Source organism: Macrobrachium rosenbergii, chromosome 4 (genome assembly GCF_040412425.1).
Source record: "Macrobrachium rosenbergii isolate ZJJX-2024 chromosome 4, ASM4041242v1, whole genome shotgun sequence".
NCBI lineage: Eukaryota > Metazoa > Arthropoda > Malacostraca > Decapoda > Palaemonidae > Macrobrachium > Macrobrachium rosenbergii.
The window spans coordinates 84800792-84819986 of NC_089744.1; the positions used below are offsets into that span (position 1 = coordinate 84800792).

Sequence of the window (19195 nt, forward strand, 5' to 3'; positions counted from 1 at the left end):
TATCTTAAGACCTACAGGAACCTGTCATCCTTGACGATCAAGGGTTATAGGGCCATGTTAAGCTCTGTCTTCAGACTCAGGGGAGTGTTCCTTTGCAATTAACCCTTAAATGCCTACTGGACGTATCATACGTCGACTAAAATTGTCTGTTGGGTGTCAAATTACGCACCGTACATCGACTACAAAAAATTTCAACCTTCGGTCAACTTTGACTCGACCGAAATGGTCGAAAAACGCAATTGTAAGCTAAAACTCTTACATTCTAGTAATATTCAATCATGTACCTTCATTTTGCAACAAATTGGAAGTCTCTAGCACAATATTTCGATTTATGGTGAATTTTTGAAAAATCTTTTCCTTACGCCGCGTAACTCGGCCGAAAATTTCAGAAATTCTTTCATCATTTTGTCGTAATTTTTGCACTGTTTTATATTAGCCGTTACATAAAGTTTTATATATGAAAATGTGCGCAATTTCATGTAAAATACAGCAAAATACAACCCATGGTTGTAGCTTTTATCAGTTTGGAAATATTTTCATATAAACCACGATAAGTGCCAAAATTTCAACCTTTGGTCTACTTTGACTCGACCGAAATGGTAAAAAAATGCAATTGTAAGCTAAAACTCTTACATTCTAGTAATATTCAATCATTTACCTTCATTTTGCAAACAATTGGAAGTCTCTAGCACAATATTTCGATTTATGGTGAATTTTTGAAAAACTTTTTCCTTACGTCCGCGCCAGAAATTCTTTTCACACGTTGTCGTAATGTTTGCACCGTTTTATATTAGTCGTTACATAAAGTTTTATATATGGAAATGTGGGCAATTTCATGTAGAATACAACAGAAAATAACTCATGGTTGTAGCTTTTATCAGTTTGGAAATATTTTCATATAAATCAAGATAACTGCCAAAATTTCAACCTTCGGTCAACTTTAACTCAACCGAAATGGTCAAAAACGCAATTATAAGCTAAAACTCTTACATTCTAGTAATATTCAATCATGTACCTTCATTTTGCAACAAACTGGAAGCCTATAGCACAATATTTCGATTTATGGTGAATTTCTGAAAAAAAACTTTCCTTACGCTCTGCGCCACGTAACTCGGCCGAACATCTCGGAAATTCTTTTCACACGTTGTCGTAATGTTTGCATCATTTTACATTAGTCATTACATAAACTTTTATATATGAAAATGTGCGCAATTTCATGTAGAATACAACAGAAAATAATTCATGGTTGTAGCTTTTATCACTTGAAATATTTTCACATAAATCACGATAACTGCCAAAATTTCAACCTTCGGTCAAATTTAACTCGACCGAAATGGTAAAAAAACGCAATTGTAAGCTAAAACTCTTACATTCTAGTAATATTCAATCATTTACCTTCATTTTGCAAACAATTGGAAGTCTCTAGCACAATATTTCGATTTATGGTGAATTTTTTAAAAAAACATTTTCCTTACGTCTGCGCGGTAACTCGGCCGAACATCTCGGAAATTCTTCCGTCATGTTGTCGTAATATTTGCACCGTTTTATATTAGTCGTTACATAAAGTTTTATATATGAAAATGTGCACAATCTCATGTACAATACAACAGAAAATAACTCATGGTTGTAGCTTTTATCAGTTTTGAAATATATTTATATAAATCACGATAAATAAAAAAAATTCTACTTTCGGTCAACTTTAACTCGACCAAAATGGTCGAAAACTGCAATTGTAAGCTAAAACACTTACAGTCTAGTAATATTCAATCAATTAGCTTCATTTTTCAACAAACGGGAAGTCTCTAGCACAATATCTCGTTTTATGGTGAAGTTTTGAAAAAACATTTTTTACGTCCATGCGTTACAAATTCATGCATCATTTTGTGATAATATTTTGTCTGTGTTGCTTTGATCGTTTTACAATTTGTTATATACCAAAATCATCGCAATTTAGTGTGCAATACAAAGAAAAAAATAACCCGTTAGCTCTAACTGTTTTTGCTCACAGCGATTTGTATAAAATTATATATGAAAATTTTTTTTTTTGCGCTGTCATATATTTCAATATTTATATATGATAATGATATTTTTTTTTCATTTCTGATGGTTACATACTAAACTTCAGGCAATGACAAAAAAAGGAGCCAAAAATGAACTCTTAATCTTAAAAACTAAGCGTGCTGTGATTTTTGAAAAACTTTTTTTTCCGCTTTCAACCAACTCCCGAACGGCGCCGGCATACGGGGAGACGTTTTTTTGTAAACAGAGGCTCGGCGTTTAAGGGTTAAAACTTGTCTGAGATTGTAGGCCTAAATGAGGAAGAGAGAGTATTGTGTCCTGTGAAAGCTCTAAGGTTTTATCTTCACAGAACTAATTCACAGAACAAAGAAGATTCACGGTCCTTCAAATGCCTTATGGTGTTCTGTTAAGAATCCTTCTCGGCCACTTTCAAAGAATGCCCTGGCATTCTTCCTTAGAGACCTCTCCTCGGAAGCCCATTCTTCTGTTGAAGATGAGTTTTTTCCATTGTGTAAAGTGAGAGCTCATGAAATTAGGGCTGTAGCCACTTCACTGGCATTCAAGTGTAATTTGTCCCCTCCTCGATATTGCAAGCTACTTTTTGGAAATGTAAGTCAATCTTTGAAACTCATTATATGAAGGAAATTGAAACAGTTTACGATAATTGCAGTACTTTGGGTCCATTTTTGGTGGCTGGCGTGGTGTTGGGGGAAGCAATCCTTCCTTCCTTTCTTCACCTTGATTTGAGGTGGAGTTTTTAAGGGAGCCCTCGGGTACAGTGTACCGGAGTGCCCTCCAGTCCTTTGTAGTTGGGCAGTGGTTTTTTACTTTTTATGGCATTAGGTGAAGTTTATTTCATTGCCGTTTTTTCTGTACTGCGCCCTGGTCAGGGCAACATTATTACCTTTGTCAGCAATTGGAATCAGCCTTGCTACAAGGTACCTACCAATATAGTAGGCAAGCCTTGGCTATGCTGCCTCGCCACTATATGATAAGGAGAGCGTCAATAAAGGCAGTACCTTCCTGCAGCAGCTCCCTTATAAGTAAGGAAACATCAGGCATTTTTTAATGCTAGCAGTCCCTTCTATTCTCAATTACCATTATTAATTTTTGGGGTAGATTTGTTCATGCATCCCACCTCCTGTCAGTCAGCAATGTAATTACTAGGTAAGTTACTTATATAAAAATGATATTTTTATGATAAAATGAAATTTTATATATACTTACCAAGTAATTACATGATTGTAGCCCTTCCTCCTCCCCCCACATGAACATTATGGCACAAACAAATTGAATAATTTTGCTAGTTGTTCCTCTGTTACCCCAAAAGTAGGCAGGGATAGTCACCTAGCCAAACAATATAACACGACCTGTGAATTTCAAAATTTTTAGCTGCCAGTTAACCCTTAAACGCCGAGCCTCTATTTACAAAAACGTCTCCCGTATGCCGCGCTGTTCGGAGTTAGCGCTAAGGAAAAAAGTTTTTTCAAAAAATCACAGCACGCTTAGTTTTTAAGATTAAGAGTTCATTTTTGGCTCCTTTTTTTGTCATTGCCTGAAGTTTAGTATGCAACCATCAGAAATGAAAAAATATGATTATCATGTATAAATATTGAAATATATGACAGTGCAAAAAAAAAATTTCATATATAATTTTATACAAATTGCGCTGTGAGCAAAACGGTAAAGCTAACGGGTTATTATTATTTTTTTATTTGTATTGCACACTAAATTGCGATGATTTTGGTATATAACAAATTGTAAAACGATCAAAGCAACACAGAGAAAATATTATCACAAAATGATGCATGAATTCGTAACGCATGGACGTAAAAATTTTTTTTTTTTTCATAAATTCACCATAAATCGAAATATTATGCTAGAGACTTCCCGTTTGTTGAAGAACGAAGGAAATTGATTGAATATTACTAGACTGTAAGTGTTTTAGCTTACAATTGCAGTTTTTGACCATTTCGGTCGAGTTAAAGTTGACCCCTATTTATCGTGATTTATATGAATATATTTCAAAACTGATAAAAATACAACCATGAGTTATTTTCTGTTGTATTGTACATGAAATTGCACACATTTTCATATATAAAACTTTATGTAACGACTAATATAAATCGGCAAACATTACGACAACGTGATTTAAAGAATTTCTGAGATGTTCGGCCGAGTTACCGCGGATGATGTAAGGAAAATGTTTTTTCAAAAATTCACCATAAATCGAAATATTGTGCTAGAGACTTCCAATTTATTGCAAAATGAAGGTAAATTATTGAATATTACTAGAATGTAAAAGTTTTGGCTTACAATTGCGTTTTTTTACCATTTCGGTCGAAAGTTAAAGTTGACCAAGGTTGAAATTTTGGCAGTTATCGTGATTTATGTGAAAATATTTCAAAACTGATAAAAGCTATAACCATGAGTTATTTTCTGTTGTATTCTACATGAAATTGCGCACATTTTCATATATAAAGTTTATGTAACGACTAATGTAAACGATGCAAACATTACGACAGCGTGATTTAAAGAATTTCTGAGATGTTCGGCAGAGTTACTGCGGCAGAGACGTAAGGAAAAAGTTTTTTTTTTTTTTTTTTTTTTTCTCTCAGAAATTCACCATAAATAGAAATATTGTGCTAGAGACTTCCGGTTTGTTGCAAATGAAGGTACATGATTGAATATTACTAGAATGTAAGGGTTTTAGCTTATAAATGCATTTTTTTACCATTTCGGTCGAAAGTTAAAGTTGACCGAAGGTTGAAATTTTGGCAGTTATCGTGATTTATATGAAAATATTTCAAAACTGATAAAAGTTACAACCATGAGTTATTTTCTGTTGTATTCTACATGAAATAGCGCACATTTCCATATATAAAACTTGATGTATCGATTAATATAAACGGTGCAAACATTACGACAAATGACGAAAAGAATTTCTGGCGCGGACGTAAGAAAAAAGTTTTTTCAAAAATTCACCATAAATCGAAATATTGTGCTAGAGACTTCCAATTTGTTGCAAAATGAAGGTAAATGATTGAATATTACTAGAATGTAAGAGTTTTAGCTTACAATTGCGTTTTTTACCATTTCCCGGTCGAGTCAAAGTTGACTGAAAGGTGAAATTTGGCAGTTATCATGGTTTATATGAAAATATTTCCAAACTGATAAAAGCTACAACCATGGGTTGTATGTTGCTGTATTTTACATGAAATTGCGCACATTTTCATATAAAAACTTTATGTAACGGGTAATATAAAACAGTGCAAAACTTCCGACAAAATGACGAAAAGAATTTCTGAAATTTTCGGGCAGAGTTACCAAAGGAAAAAGTTTTTCAAAAATTCACCATAAATCGAAATATTGTGCTAGAGACTTCCAATTTGTTGCAAAATGAAGGTAAATGATTGAATATTACTAGAATGTAAGAGTTTTAGCTTACAATTGCGTTTTTTCGACCATTTCTCGGTCAGTCAAAGTTGACCAAGGTTGAAATTTTTTGTAGTCGACGTACGATACGTCCACTCAGCACCCAACAGACAATTTTAGTCGACGTATGATACGTCCAGTAGGCGTTTAAGGGTTAATAGAAACTATAGCAATTTAATTACTGGGTAAGTATACATAAAACTTTATTATAAAAATATCATTTTTATACCAATGAAAAACACCTAATTACTTAAAAAATATGTTGTATTTTTTACCAAGACATAAAAGACTGATTTTTATACCTGGGAATAACACAATTTACTTAGTAAATTAATATTTTTTTCTGTTTCTTCAGGGTGTTTTGAACCATCATGGGTGGTGAGGAGACTAACCTGATTGATCTTACACCTAACAAAGATGGAGGTGTTTTGAAGGAGGTAAGCTGCTAATACTTTGATTGTACAGTACGTGTAGATATGGGGCCACTTGAAATGTAGGATAATCTACCAACCTCAGCTTATCAGATCTCTTTACCTGCTGGATGTCATTGAGTTTGGCAAAAACTAAGAATTGTATTTACACGTTTTGGGTTCTTCACGTAAAGTACGTGTTTACTTTTATCTGTGTGCTATAAGTTAGAACCACAGTGTACAGCATAGTTACATGATGTCTCATAGATAAAAAAAAAATCATAAACATAACAACACAACATAAACCAAAACAAGCTCTGGCATGTCAGACATCTACCTAGAGCTCTCCACCCATCAAAACTACTTCCACACCCCTCCCAGCCAGAGAAACTGCTCCCCAGTGCCCCCCACCTTTGAAAGCAACCCCTTCTCTGAGTGAATTCCTCTACATACCCCCAGCCATCTGACCCTCCCCCCTCCACCTTGGAAACTTCTCTAGGCCTCAACCCCCAAGAGCCTTTCTCAGTCTGTGTATGGATGTAAGTGGTGTTACTGACATTTTCTTGAGGCTGCACAGCATTGCCAACTATTGGAGAGCAGTTTTTTCAATTTTTTTGAAATTTATATATATCATACATATCTTTGGGGCCTTGGTCCCTGGTCTGGGTGCGCCAAACACACACAGGCAGTCCCCGGTTATCAGCGGGGATTCCGTTCTGAGGGTGTGATGATGCCTGAAAATCGGTGATTTTCGACCCTTTTCCAGCGATTTTTGGTTATTGGCGCCTCTGTTAGGTATGTATCGACTCTAATACCAAATTATCGGCGTTGTTAAGCGGAAATCAGCAATTTTCAGCACCGAAAATTGCCGATTTTCATCGCTAAACCAGTGCCGTAAACCAAACTTAATGTTAACTGGGGACTGCCTGTATATGTACTGTATATTATATATATATATATATATGTGTGTGTACAGTAAACCACCCGGATTCGCGTTCTCACGATTCGCTGACTCGTGTATTCACGGATTTCTCTTTGGAACTTATCTACATATTATTTGCGAAAAATTCTCCCATTCGTGGTATTTTTCACTGAGAATTATTCACTAAATACTGTATTTTCATCTCATTTTCATGGCTAAATGCACTTTTTGTGACAAAACTATTAAAATACTTAGGTAATGCTCACGTTATGATAATTCATCTTACGATAATTCGATTTTACAATGGGGTAAGCAATTAATACCGATACCACAATATTATTTGTAATAAAGTATTTTTGAATTTTGCGCGGACACAGGGAGCAGCATAATCAGGCAGTGAGAAAGACCAAATTACAATAGACAACTTTTCCTCCATCTCTTTACCCCATCTTCTAGTTAAAAAAGTGAAAGAGAATGATAAAAGTATTGTTAGTAACATTATACTCTTGCGTAAATGCATACAGCCATACAGTGGTTTTACTGTATATATATATATATATACAGTAAACCCCCGTATTTGCTGGGGATGCATACCGCACCCCCACCCTGAATAGCTAAAATCCTCGAATACTTAAAATCCCTCTAAAAATCACTTAGAATTGCCTATTTTAATAGTTTAAACACGAAAAAGCCTCTAAAAATGCTTATACCTGATTATTTTAATAGTTTTATCGCAAAAAGTGCATTTAGTCATGAAAATATGAAAATACAGCAAATAGTGAATATTTCTCAGTGAAAAACTGTGAATGGGTGAATTTTCCGCGAATAATGGGTAGAAACGTTCACAGAGAAATCCGTAAATACATGAATAGTGAGACAGTTAATACGGAGGGTTTACTGTATACAGGCAGTCCCCGGTTTACAAAGGGGGTTCCGTTCCTACCCCGCGTTGTAAACCGAAAATTGTCGTAAGCCAAAAAATCGTCAAAAATCCAAGGAAAACGTTACGTTTAATGCTTTTGGTGCATTGAAAACGATGTAAACTGCATTATTATTGAGTTTTTCATCAAAAAACCTCCAAGTTTATATTATTCCGCCGTTTTGGAGCCATATTTCTTCCATCGGTTCAGCGTCATAAACCGGAAAATAATTTCTGATGAATATAATTGAAAAGCGTCGGAACACCATAAGCTGGACCCGTCGTAAACCGGGGACTGCCTGTGTGTGTGTGTGTGTGTGTGTGTGTGTATACACACACATGCATGTATATACAGGCAGTCCCCTGTTAATGGCGATCCGGTTTTATGGTGCTTGTCTAGCGATGAAAATCTGCAATTTTCGCTGCCGAAAATCATCAATTTCTGCTTATCGGCACCGCTAATTGGGTATTAGCGCCAATACGTACCTAACAGAGGCACTGATAACCGAAAATCAGGGCTTTTCGGTGCCAATACCCCCGAAAATCGCCGAAAAGTCACCGAAATCACCGATTTTCAGTTGGCGGTGATTTTCGGTTATCATCACACCCTCAGAAATGGAACCCCGCCTAGCATATACTGTATACTGTATACTGTATATATATATATGTATATATATATATATATATATATATATATATATATATATATATATATATATATATATATATACATACAGTGAACCCCGTATTCGCATCCCCGTCCCACACCCCATCCCCGTCCCACATAGGTCAAATCCATGAATGCTTAAAACCCCTCTAAAAACACTTAGAACTGCCCATTTTGATAGCCTAAACCAAGAAAAACCCTGTAAAAATGCTTATACCTGAGTATTTTTAATAGTTTTATCACAAAAAGTGCATTTATTCATGAAAATTATATGAAAATACAGTAATTAGTGAATATTTCTCAGTGAAAAATACTGTGAATGGGCGAATTTTCTCCGCGAATCATGTGAGTGAGTCCGAACCATGAGAACGCTAATACAGGTGGTTTACTGTATATGTATATATATATATATATATATATATATATATATATATATATATATATATATATATATTTATTTATATATATGTGTGTGTGTGTGTGTGTGTGTGTGTGTGTGTGTGTGTGTGTGTGTGTATGTATGTATGTATGTATGTATAGTAAACTCCCCTTGTTTGTGGGGGATGCGTTCTAGACCCATCCATGAATACTTGCTAACCCCCCCTCTCTAAAAATGCTTATAACTGCCTATCGTGAAAGTTCAAATACCAAATTATACTTAAAGTATAATCCTACATCAAATATACCTTAAATTATTATCCTATTTCTGTATTAATCTTTGAAATTATATTATTAATGTAATTTCAAGGTCATCTTAAACATTAGTACCCTTGAAAATACATATGTACATACTTCTAAGCCTTCCAGCCAAAGCAGAGACAAAGGGAGTTACCACTTTGACATATATTCAGCAAGGCTGGCTGGGGTGAAAGAGAGAGAGAGAAAGAGAGGAGAGTTTATCTCTTTAATCCCTGACAGCAAAAAAATTTGATTTTTGTCTTCCAAAGATGTAATACCTTTACTACACATTTTTAAAACGCTGTGAACACACAAACAGTATCTTTTCCTGAGAGAGAGAGAAGAATAACTCCTTACAATATCAAAAGATTGAAAAACATTAGCTTCTGAGCACAACACTCCTTCCTCTCCGGCCAATATGTCAAACTGTCAAGTAAATTGACATTAAACCCCCCCCCTCCTTGCTCAAGTCAAGAATAAAATTACTGGGAATCACTATTTGTTCATTCAAAATTTTGACAAATTTACTACACAAATGCTTGGAAAAAATTTTATTATTATTATTATTATTATTATTATTATTATTATTATTATTATTATTATTATTATTATTATTGGTGTATATTGGGAGGGCCTTCTCTCAAAACAAGTATTATTGAAAGAAATCGCTGCATCAGCTGCATTGATCTTGTATAGGGGAAAGTAGAGAAGACTATACAAGATCAATGCAGCTGATGCAGCGATTTCTTTCAATATTATTATTATTATATTATTATTATATTATTATTATTATTACTACTACTATTACTATTATTCCAGAAAAACAGCGGGATAAAGGCTCTGAATCTCATAGTAGTCATGAAAATAACATCAAAATACACTAATTAGTGAATATTTCCCAACAAAAAAAGTCCCTATGTATATTTGAAAAATATTGTGATTGTCCTCGAAATCATGTTGACATAATTAAAGGTATTGTTCATGGAGTTGTGAATGTTAGGCATGAAAGTAATTTCCCTGCTCGCTATAAGAAAAGTTTGACCGATCTTAAAAAAGGACAATACAATCCACATCACAAAAGCTGATAAGTCGAATAGTATAGTAATTTTAGATAACGTTGACTACATATGACGAGTGCAAGTCCTACTGGATGATGATACGACTTACAAAAAAACTAACGAAAAATCCCCTTGATCAAGTCATAAAAAATTTCAACAGCACAGTGAAAAAATCCATAAAAATAAAAAAGAACTAATAGATCAGTTGTCAGTAAAAAATTTCCCTCGTTACCTTACTTGTTCGGATTAGTATAAACACACAAAGAAAATAATCCTATGCGGCCTATTATCAGTACTGTTGGCTCATTATCATATAAACTTTCGAAATATATTACCAAGCTCATCCCCGTTACTTGGAACTATCTCCGATTCTCACGTGTATAATTGTCTAGATTTATTTGATAAATTAAACAAAATCGCTTTTTGCCCCACTGATAGATTCCTTCGTTTTGATGTTTGTTCTCTTTTTACTAAAGTCCTGATAGATTCTATTTTAGGGTATCTTAGTAATGAACTAATCCATCATGAATTACCTCTATCTGTAAGTCATATTATTTCACTCACTACGTTGTGCATTTGTGATTGTAAGTTTATATTCAATGGTGCATTTTACCAACAAATATTTGGTTTGGCAATGGGCAACCCTTTATCCCCAGCTCCTCTCAAACTTGTATATGGAATTATTTGAAAAACGATGTTTTTACCTAATATCATTTATACTCCTTTATAAAGTGGTATAGGTATGTTGACAATATTTTAGCTGTTTTGCTTGCTGGTATTGATGTAAATGATATGCTTTCTAATTGAATAACCAGATACCATCCATTAAGTTTAATTTAGAATTAGAAAAATGCAATTGCCTCCCTTTCTTAGATGTTTTAATACATAGAGAACCATTTCATTGCAAATTCAGTATTTATAGGAAACCAGCCAACAACTTAACTTATGTCCATTTTTATTCAGGCCATCACCTTAACATCAAAATATCAGTTCTCTCTTCTGTGTTTTTACGAGCTTTGCGTATTGTCAGTCCCCAGTATTTGGATCAAGAAATTGATTGCACAAGAAAAATAGGGACAGATTTATGTTATCCTTCACATATACTAGATATTTGTTTAATAAAGCCCACAAAAAGTTTTATAGTGAAAGTAACATGGAGAAAGAAACCCCTAAGAACATTCTTAGTTTGCCTTATTATAGTGGTTTTGAAAACATAAAATCATTGTTAAAATCTTTTAATGTCAACCTCGTTTTTTTCCTATAATAACACACTAGAAGGAATGTTAATAAAAAACAGTTCCTAAAGAAAATGGCAGAGTATATAAAATTCCATGGTTGGACTGCCCTTCTTTTTATATTGGCCAATTAAGCAAAGATTTAGATGTACGTGTTAAGCAACTTAAGTATTCAGTCAAAACTGGACAAACATCCAATGCTGTATTATTTCATTTAAGTGAAAACTCTCACAGGATAAACTGGACTGAAAGTTCAGTGAGTGCCAGATCTAAAGATTTCTCTTCACAAAATTTATTGGAGTCTGCTATTATCCAGTTTACTTCCAGCTGTAATTTCAACCTTAGCCTTGGCATATATTATTTGGACCCCTGTATTAGAAAAATGTTCAAGAATGACCTAAAAGATAAAATCAATGACTTAATTAAAAATTAGTTACCTTATATATATTTTCTATGTATTTATATGTTTAATATAATTTTTTATTTGTAAAAATGTTCATCTTGCAAAAATTTTTGTTTACAAAAAAGAGTATTTTGTTGTACTAATAATTTTTGGGTGGTCAGTCACCCCTTGTATAATCTTTTAATTGTCCTGTCCCTGCTTCTGAATGGTTGATCCTAATCCGTTGTAAAACCTCTTAAATATTTAACCCTGTTTTGGCAGATCTACTAATTCTTCAGTTGTGTTGGATTCCAGGTACATATTTTTCCTTTGTAATCCCCATCTGTCATGTATATGAGCTTTCGTTGTAAACTTACTTTTATATTTCTTCAGTCTGCTAAGTAAAGGACGGCAGAGTCGAAAGGCCTCACTGCACTCCAGTGTTTCCCTTTCCTTCATGGATTTTATCTTTATATATATATATACTGTATATGTATATTATATATATATATATATATATATATATATATATATATATATATATATATATATATATATATATATAGAATCTACTGGTCACTTTTACCAGACACGTATGTAATTCTAATAGTCACAGTGCCCTCTAACTTCAAATTCTTATACGCTTTTTTTATATGCTTGTTACTACACGTATGTAATTCGTAACATCCAAACGCAAGAAATTGAAGAGACTTGTGATTGCCGGTCGCGGAAATGACCTAACCTCCACCATAACCACGAGTCACATTGCCGACCTGACCACGAGAAGGATAAAAGCTTATTACCTCTCATACATACATATACCTGTCGTTTTTCGTAATATATTTATTAGAGCTGGAATGGGTCTGTTTATTAGAGCTGGAATGGGTCTATTTATTAGAGCTGGAATAGACCCATCCACACCATCGTAGCCAAGTGGGCAATCTTTTTATTGCTTTTAGGCTGAAATATATATGTAGAATCTACTGGTCACTTTACCAGACACATATGTAATTCTAATAGCCACAATGCCCTCTTAACTTCTCGAATTCTTCGCGCTTTTTTTGATATGCTTGTAACTACGAAGCCGTAACATCCAAACGCAAGAAATTGAAGAGACCTGTGATTGCCAGTTGCGGGAGATGAACCCGTGTCACCATAACCACAAGGAGGTCACGTTGCCGACCTGACCACGAGAAGGATAAAAGTTTATTACCTCTCGTACATACATGTACCTGTCGTTTTCAGATATATTTATTAGAGCTGGAATAGACCCATCCTCACCATCATACCCAAGTGGGCTATCGTTTTTATTGCTTTTTAGGCTGAAATATATATGTAGAATCTACTGGTCACATTTACCAGACACATTTGTAATTTTAATAGCCGCAATGCCCTCTTAACTTCTCGAATTCTTCGCGCTTTTTTGGATATGCTTGTAACCACGAAGCCGTAATATCCAAACGCAAGAAATTGAAGAGACTTGTGATTGCCGGTCGCCGGAGACAAACCCATGTCACCATAACCACAAGGAGGCCACGTTGCCGACCTGACCATGAGAAGGATAAAAGTTTATTACCTCTTGTACATACATGTACCTGTTGTTTTCAGATATATTTATTAGAGCTGGAATAGACCCATCCTCACCATCATAGCCAAGTGGGTAATCGTTGTTATTGCTTTTTAAGCTGAACTTGGAATTTCTTGAACAAAAATTTTACTAAACCAGAACTACAAAAGCACTGTCATAAGTTAGGATTAAATAAAATATGGATCTCTAAGGACAAGTTGATCGACCTTATCATGAAAAATTATAAACTCATCCTAGGAGAGAAGAGGAAATGCATTCTCCTCGAATATCACAGTCATTGCTGACTGAAAATGAGGCTGCTCAAAAACTTAAAGATGAATTATCTGCTCCTAAAGAAGATCTGAGCCAGAAAACTTTACAAATCAAAGAGTTAGATGAACCTCTGAAGTCTGCTAACGTCACTATAAACAGACTGAATGATTGTCTAACCAACATCACAGAGTATATACAAATGGACAGGGGAGTAACTTTAGATAATCCTTTATCAGGAACTACAGCACAGGAAGGTGGTACACTGCTACTGGGTGATACAAACTTATTCAACATACGCTCAACAGATCTTGGTGAAAAAACTTTATAAGAACAATAAGCGATGCCAATATAGACCTCATAAGGAGTTGGGTATCTGAAGAGTTAAACTCGACACCAGCAAGATGCATTTTAGTATGTGGTATCTATGATATTTTGGATGGTACAGCAACATAGAACATCCTGGATAACTTGAGTAGTCTTGTTATGGAGCTTAAGAAAGTTAATGAAAATATGGAAATCAACGTTTGTCAGGTGTTTCCGAACCTTCACGTTAATGAATATCAGGACATTGTTACTTACCATAATCAACTAAGTGAATGGTGTTTAGGCAATGGTATATTAGATATAAACTGTGAGTCGTCTTTCAAGAAAGCTACTGTAGAAACAGATGAAATGTGTTTTCACCAGACCAATGAAAATCCTGGAATTTTCTTAAATAGGTGTGGTGCAGTTAGGCTACTCGAGTTTCTTAGCAAGAAATGCCAGCATTTTAACCTCTGTGATAACTGGAAGAACATTAAAAGATCACATAAGTGGTTAGAAACAGAATCAGAACATACTGCTATCCATCACCAAGCACGCTCCCACATCATAAATACACGTAGGGAGTCGGTAACTGGACACTGGTGGAATTCAGGGCAGACCACAAAATGGGATTGTACTAACTACAGGAGGATCAGCGTGGAGAGAATGGAGCATTTAAGAAGTATCATAAAGATGATGGCAAAAACTACAGATAAAATCAGCGTTACCAATCCTGGCCCAGATGTTATAATTGTGGTGTACATAACCATAGTCAAAATTCATGTTATTATGATCACAGAATTAGAAGCACTGGCTGCCATGGTTCAGGCCATAAAAGTCAATTATGCCCTCGCTATGCCCCATAGGATAACAACCAGGAAGATGGCACTGCAGAAGGTACAGTGAGGATCGCTATCACTGAGAAGGATGTGAGAAATCTGCTAACTATAGAACATTTGAATGCTCAGTCTTTATTATTTTGATGAAGTAGAATTGTTCATAAAAGAAAGAAAAATAGACATTTTATGTATAAGTGAAACACGGCTAGATTCGGGTATCCAAGATAGTTTTGTAACTATTTCAAATTTTAATTGTTGTTGCGACCAGGGAAGAGGAGGAGGAACTTTTATGTATGTTCAGAATGATTTATAAGTTGACAGAATTACCCTAAATGTTGATAAAGTAGTAGTAGAGGATGTCTGGATAACTATACAACATAAAGAGCTCCCATCATTCATTGTAGGGTGTGTTTACCGCCATTCCAAAGCTTTAATCTCCTCTTTTGATTACATTAAGGCTGTTTTTATGTAAGTGACTTACCAAGCAATTATGTGGCTATTGGTTCCCTAACCTACGGCAGCTTAAAAATTCAAACTTCGTGCGGTGGCGCTGTTATCGTTAGTGTCTAAGTGACAACACCCCTCCCACCATCTGGGACTCTAGGAAACAACCCAGCAGAGAGCTCAATTTGTTTTCTGCCAGCTTTCAGTTAACATCGGAAGTTTCCACGCAACTGCTTCTTCGCTTTTCGGCCTTTTGCTTTGCACGAATTTGGTGAAGTACTCAGAATTTGTTGCTTGTGGCTTGCTGCCATTGTTGAATTGTTGTTCGAGTTGACTTTAGTTTATTTAGTTAACGATGTCGGATTCCAGTTCATCCAGTATTCGCTTTTGTACCGAGGGTTGTAGAACTAGGCTAACTAAGCTTTCATACGATTCTCATACAAAATGCACTAAATGTAGGGGCCAAGAATGTAGTAAGGATAATATTTGCATAGAGGGTCAGGATTGGGAGGATAAGAAATGGAAAACCTTGAAATCTCATCTAGAGAAACTAGAATTGGATAAGAGGAGGAAAGCAGCCATTAGGGCTGAAAGTAGGGCTAATGCAGAGTCCATTCCTTTGGAAAATGTAGGGGATGAGAGAACTACCACTCCTCCAATTCTTCCTCCTTCTCCTATCCTAACTCCTCCTACTTTACCATCTGCTCCTGTTCCAGGTTTCCATGATTCCGCTCTTAGTGCCATTGCCAGCCTCGAATCTAGGTTTGATTAGAAATTTACTGTATTATCTAGTACCATTATGGAAATGGGGTCAGCTATTAAATCTCTAATGGAGAAAAATGTAAGTGTTGACAGTGCAGTGAGAAGTGATAGTGCTGTAAATATTGAGGAGGTGGCTGTCCGTCCCATAAGTGCTCCTAGACAAAGGTCACTGTCCTGCTCCCCCGTGCCGGGGAGAAGACATACCGGAGGTCCAAGGAGGGCTGGCGGGGTTTGCCCATGCTCAGTCGCCCCCTCTGTCAAGCCTGTCATGCGCTCCCAGGCTTCAACTAAATGCCGTTGGAAAGCCATTCCTGTGCATCAACTTTCTTCTGATTCGGAATCTTCCAGTCTGCACAAGAAGCCATATCGCTACTCTACATAGCACCTCTCAAGAGACATGCGGATATTAGCAGTTCTTCTTCCCTGGCTGTCAAGAGGTACAGGGAGACTAGCCCACAACCTTCCTGCAGTTTTCAAGTCCAGCCTGATTCTCCTGCTCATCTTTGTCATTTCTTCCGAGTGCCAAGCACCCGTCTTCTTCCGAGCGCCAAGCTCCCACCGACTCATGCCAGACTTCCGCTGATGAGCGCCTGGCAGCCCACCAAATCACGCCAGAATACTGCTGATGAGCGCCAGTGCCCGCTGTCTCACGCCAGAATACTGCTGATGAGCTCCTGGCGCCAACTCCTGAACTTCCAACGCCGGCATCCGAACTCCCAGCTTCTGCTTCTGGAGCCAGTTCACCTTCTTCTGTTATTCCGTCTTCCTCATCGGTCCAGGAAGATTCTTTAGCCCCACTCAAGCGGCAATCAACCGAGCTTATGAGTTTTTTTAAGGGTAAATCATTGTCTCCTATCTCTTCGGAGCAGTAAGACATTGTTTAGGATACAGTTCCCTCTTCTTCCTACTCGTCTCACCCTACCTCAAGGACATAGAAACTGTATTTGAAAATTGTAGCATGTTAGGACCTTTATCCATGGCTGGCATGATGCTGGGAGAGGAAGCATAGGGAATCTATCTGTTCCTTTGCTATCCACTCGCCTTGACGTAAGGTTTTGAGTCGTTGGGAAGCCTGGGGGGTACACTGTACCTGGAGCACCCACCAGTTTGTACTTCATTTTTGATAATGGTAGGGTTTTGGTTTTATTCTGTGGTATAGGTGATAGTGTTGTCATTTTGTAATATGGTCTTCTCCCTGGGCAAGGGCATCTTTTCAAACTTCTTCCGGTGCAAAGTTCCCACTAATGTAGTGGCGACCCTTGGCTATACTACCACATCCACTACAAGTTGAGAGAAGCGCCGACCAGAGGCAGTACCTACATGCAGCAGCTCTCTCAACAGGTAAGGAAACAACAAACATTTATTCAATGTTAGCAGCCTTTTTAGTCCTAATTCATTACTTAATGCTTTGGAATAGAATATGTCCATGCTCTTTCCCATCTCCTTACAATGAGGAATCAGCTGTGTAAAAACTTGGTAAGTTACTTATATAAAAATGACATTTTTATGATAAAATAAAGTTTTATATATACTTACCAAGTAATTACATGATCGGAGCCCGTCCTCCCCTTGCCTGGACATTAGAGCATAAAACGAATTGAGCTCTCTGCTGGGTTGTTTCCTCAAGTCCCGGATGGTGGGCAGGACGTTGTCACCTACACACTAATGATAACAGCGCCACCGCATGAATTTTGAATTTTTAAGCTGCCGTCGGTTAGGGAACCAATACCTATGTAATTACTTGGTAAGTATATATAGAACTTTATCATAAAAATGTCATTTTTAAAGCTGTTTCCTTGTGCGGAAAACCAATTTTTATACTAGGTGACATTAATGATGGTTTATTATCCTCTAATAGTAAATTAAGTAAAATTATACACCAATTAAACCTACATCAGGCAATTAATAAACCTACAAGATTTACAAGTATAACCTCATCATTGCTAGATGTTATCATCACAAACAGATCAGAAATGATTTCCCAAGCTGAAGTAGTTTCTTGTCCTATCGCTGATCATGAGTCGGTAATACTACAAATTGATATTTCAAAACCAAAAAGACAGCCTGTAACTAAAACGTATTGTATTTTAAGACACTATAGTCCAAATACGTTCTGTAATAGCCTATTAAATAGAACCTATGATTTTAATGCTATTTTAAGTACTGACAATGTAAATATTCAAGTTCCTATATTTACTAATATTTTTGTTGAGTTTCAATGAGTGTGCCCCATCTGTAACACAAGTAATTACCCGGCCCCCAGCTCCTTGGATAAGTCATGACCTTAAAATACAAATGAAAGCAAGAGATGAATTGCATGAGAGTCAGAAGGGGTACATTAAACCTAAAATTAAGAAATATTTATAAAAACTATAAAAAATGAGTTAATCAGCTTATTAAAACAAAGAAAGAAGAACTTTTTAAAGATAAGTTTAAAAACTGTCATGGTAATTTGTCTACTAATGGAAAATTGTTCATGAAATGATCCCTGCCACAAACAGTAACATAAGTATCCATGATAACAAAGATAAGAAAGATAAAGCAGAAGAATTTAACGAATATTTTGTGAATGTAGATCGAGTGGCCTTCGAAAATTCTCAACTGACCTTAAATGCAAATAATAATCTGCCCCAACCCGTTGACTTAGACACAGTTGTCTTGATAGTGAGGGATTTGAATGACTCAAAAGTGTTTGGATCTAATGGGATTTCTCTCCGTTTCATACGAGATGCGTTACCCGTGGTAAGTTTTTACCCAACCGTTATAGTGAACACCTCCATTGTAACTGGTTTGTACCCTGGCGACTGGAAACTACCTGTATCTCATGTGATACCATTTTTCAAGAATGGTAACCCAGATGCAGTTGGAAATTATCGGCCTATATTGCTTCTACCAGTGTTATCTAAGATATTAGAAAAAATAGTCTCAGTTCAGCTCATGCATTATCTTGAAGAAAATAATGTATTATCACAAATGCAACATGGTTTTAGACCACATCTATCAACCGAAGCAGCACTGATGAAGATCACAGAAAAAATTTATGGTAACTTAGACAAAAAAAAGAACTTTCTTCTTATACTGTTGGATCTCTCTAAAGCATTTGATAGCATTAGCTATGATGTCCTCCTTAGAAAATGTATACAACTAAAAATCGACCCATTTTGGTTCAAAAATTATTTGGAAAATTGATATCAGTCAGTAAGAATAAACAATGTAGTATCGTCCTCTAAACCAGTACAGTTTGGAGTCCCACAAGGATCAATATTAGGACCAATTCTTTTT

General features: G+C 35.9%; 1 protein-coding gene across 1 annotated transcript in view; it reads left to right on the plus strand.

The window, feature by feature from the left end:
* The window catches only part of LOC136836331 (peptidyl-prolyl cis-trans isomerase FKBP4-like), a 374461-nt gene that overhangs the window by 59317 nt on the left and 295949 nt on the right, over positions 1-19195 (plus strand). Inside the window, 1 exon segment of the mRNA XM_067100503.1 lies at positions 5810-5891. Within this exon segment, the coding sequence (XP_066956604.1) occupies positions 5826-5891 (66 nt within the window). The 5' untranslated portion in view covers positions 5810-5825.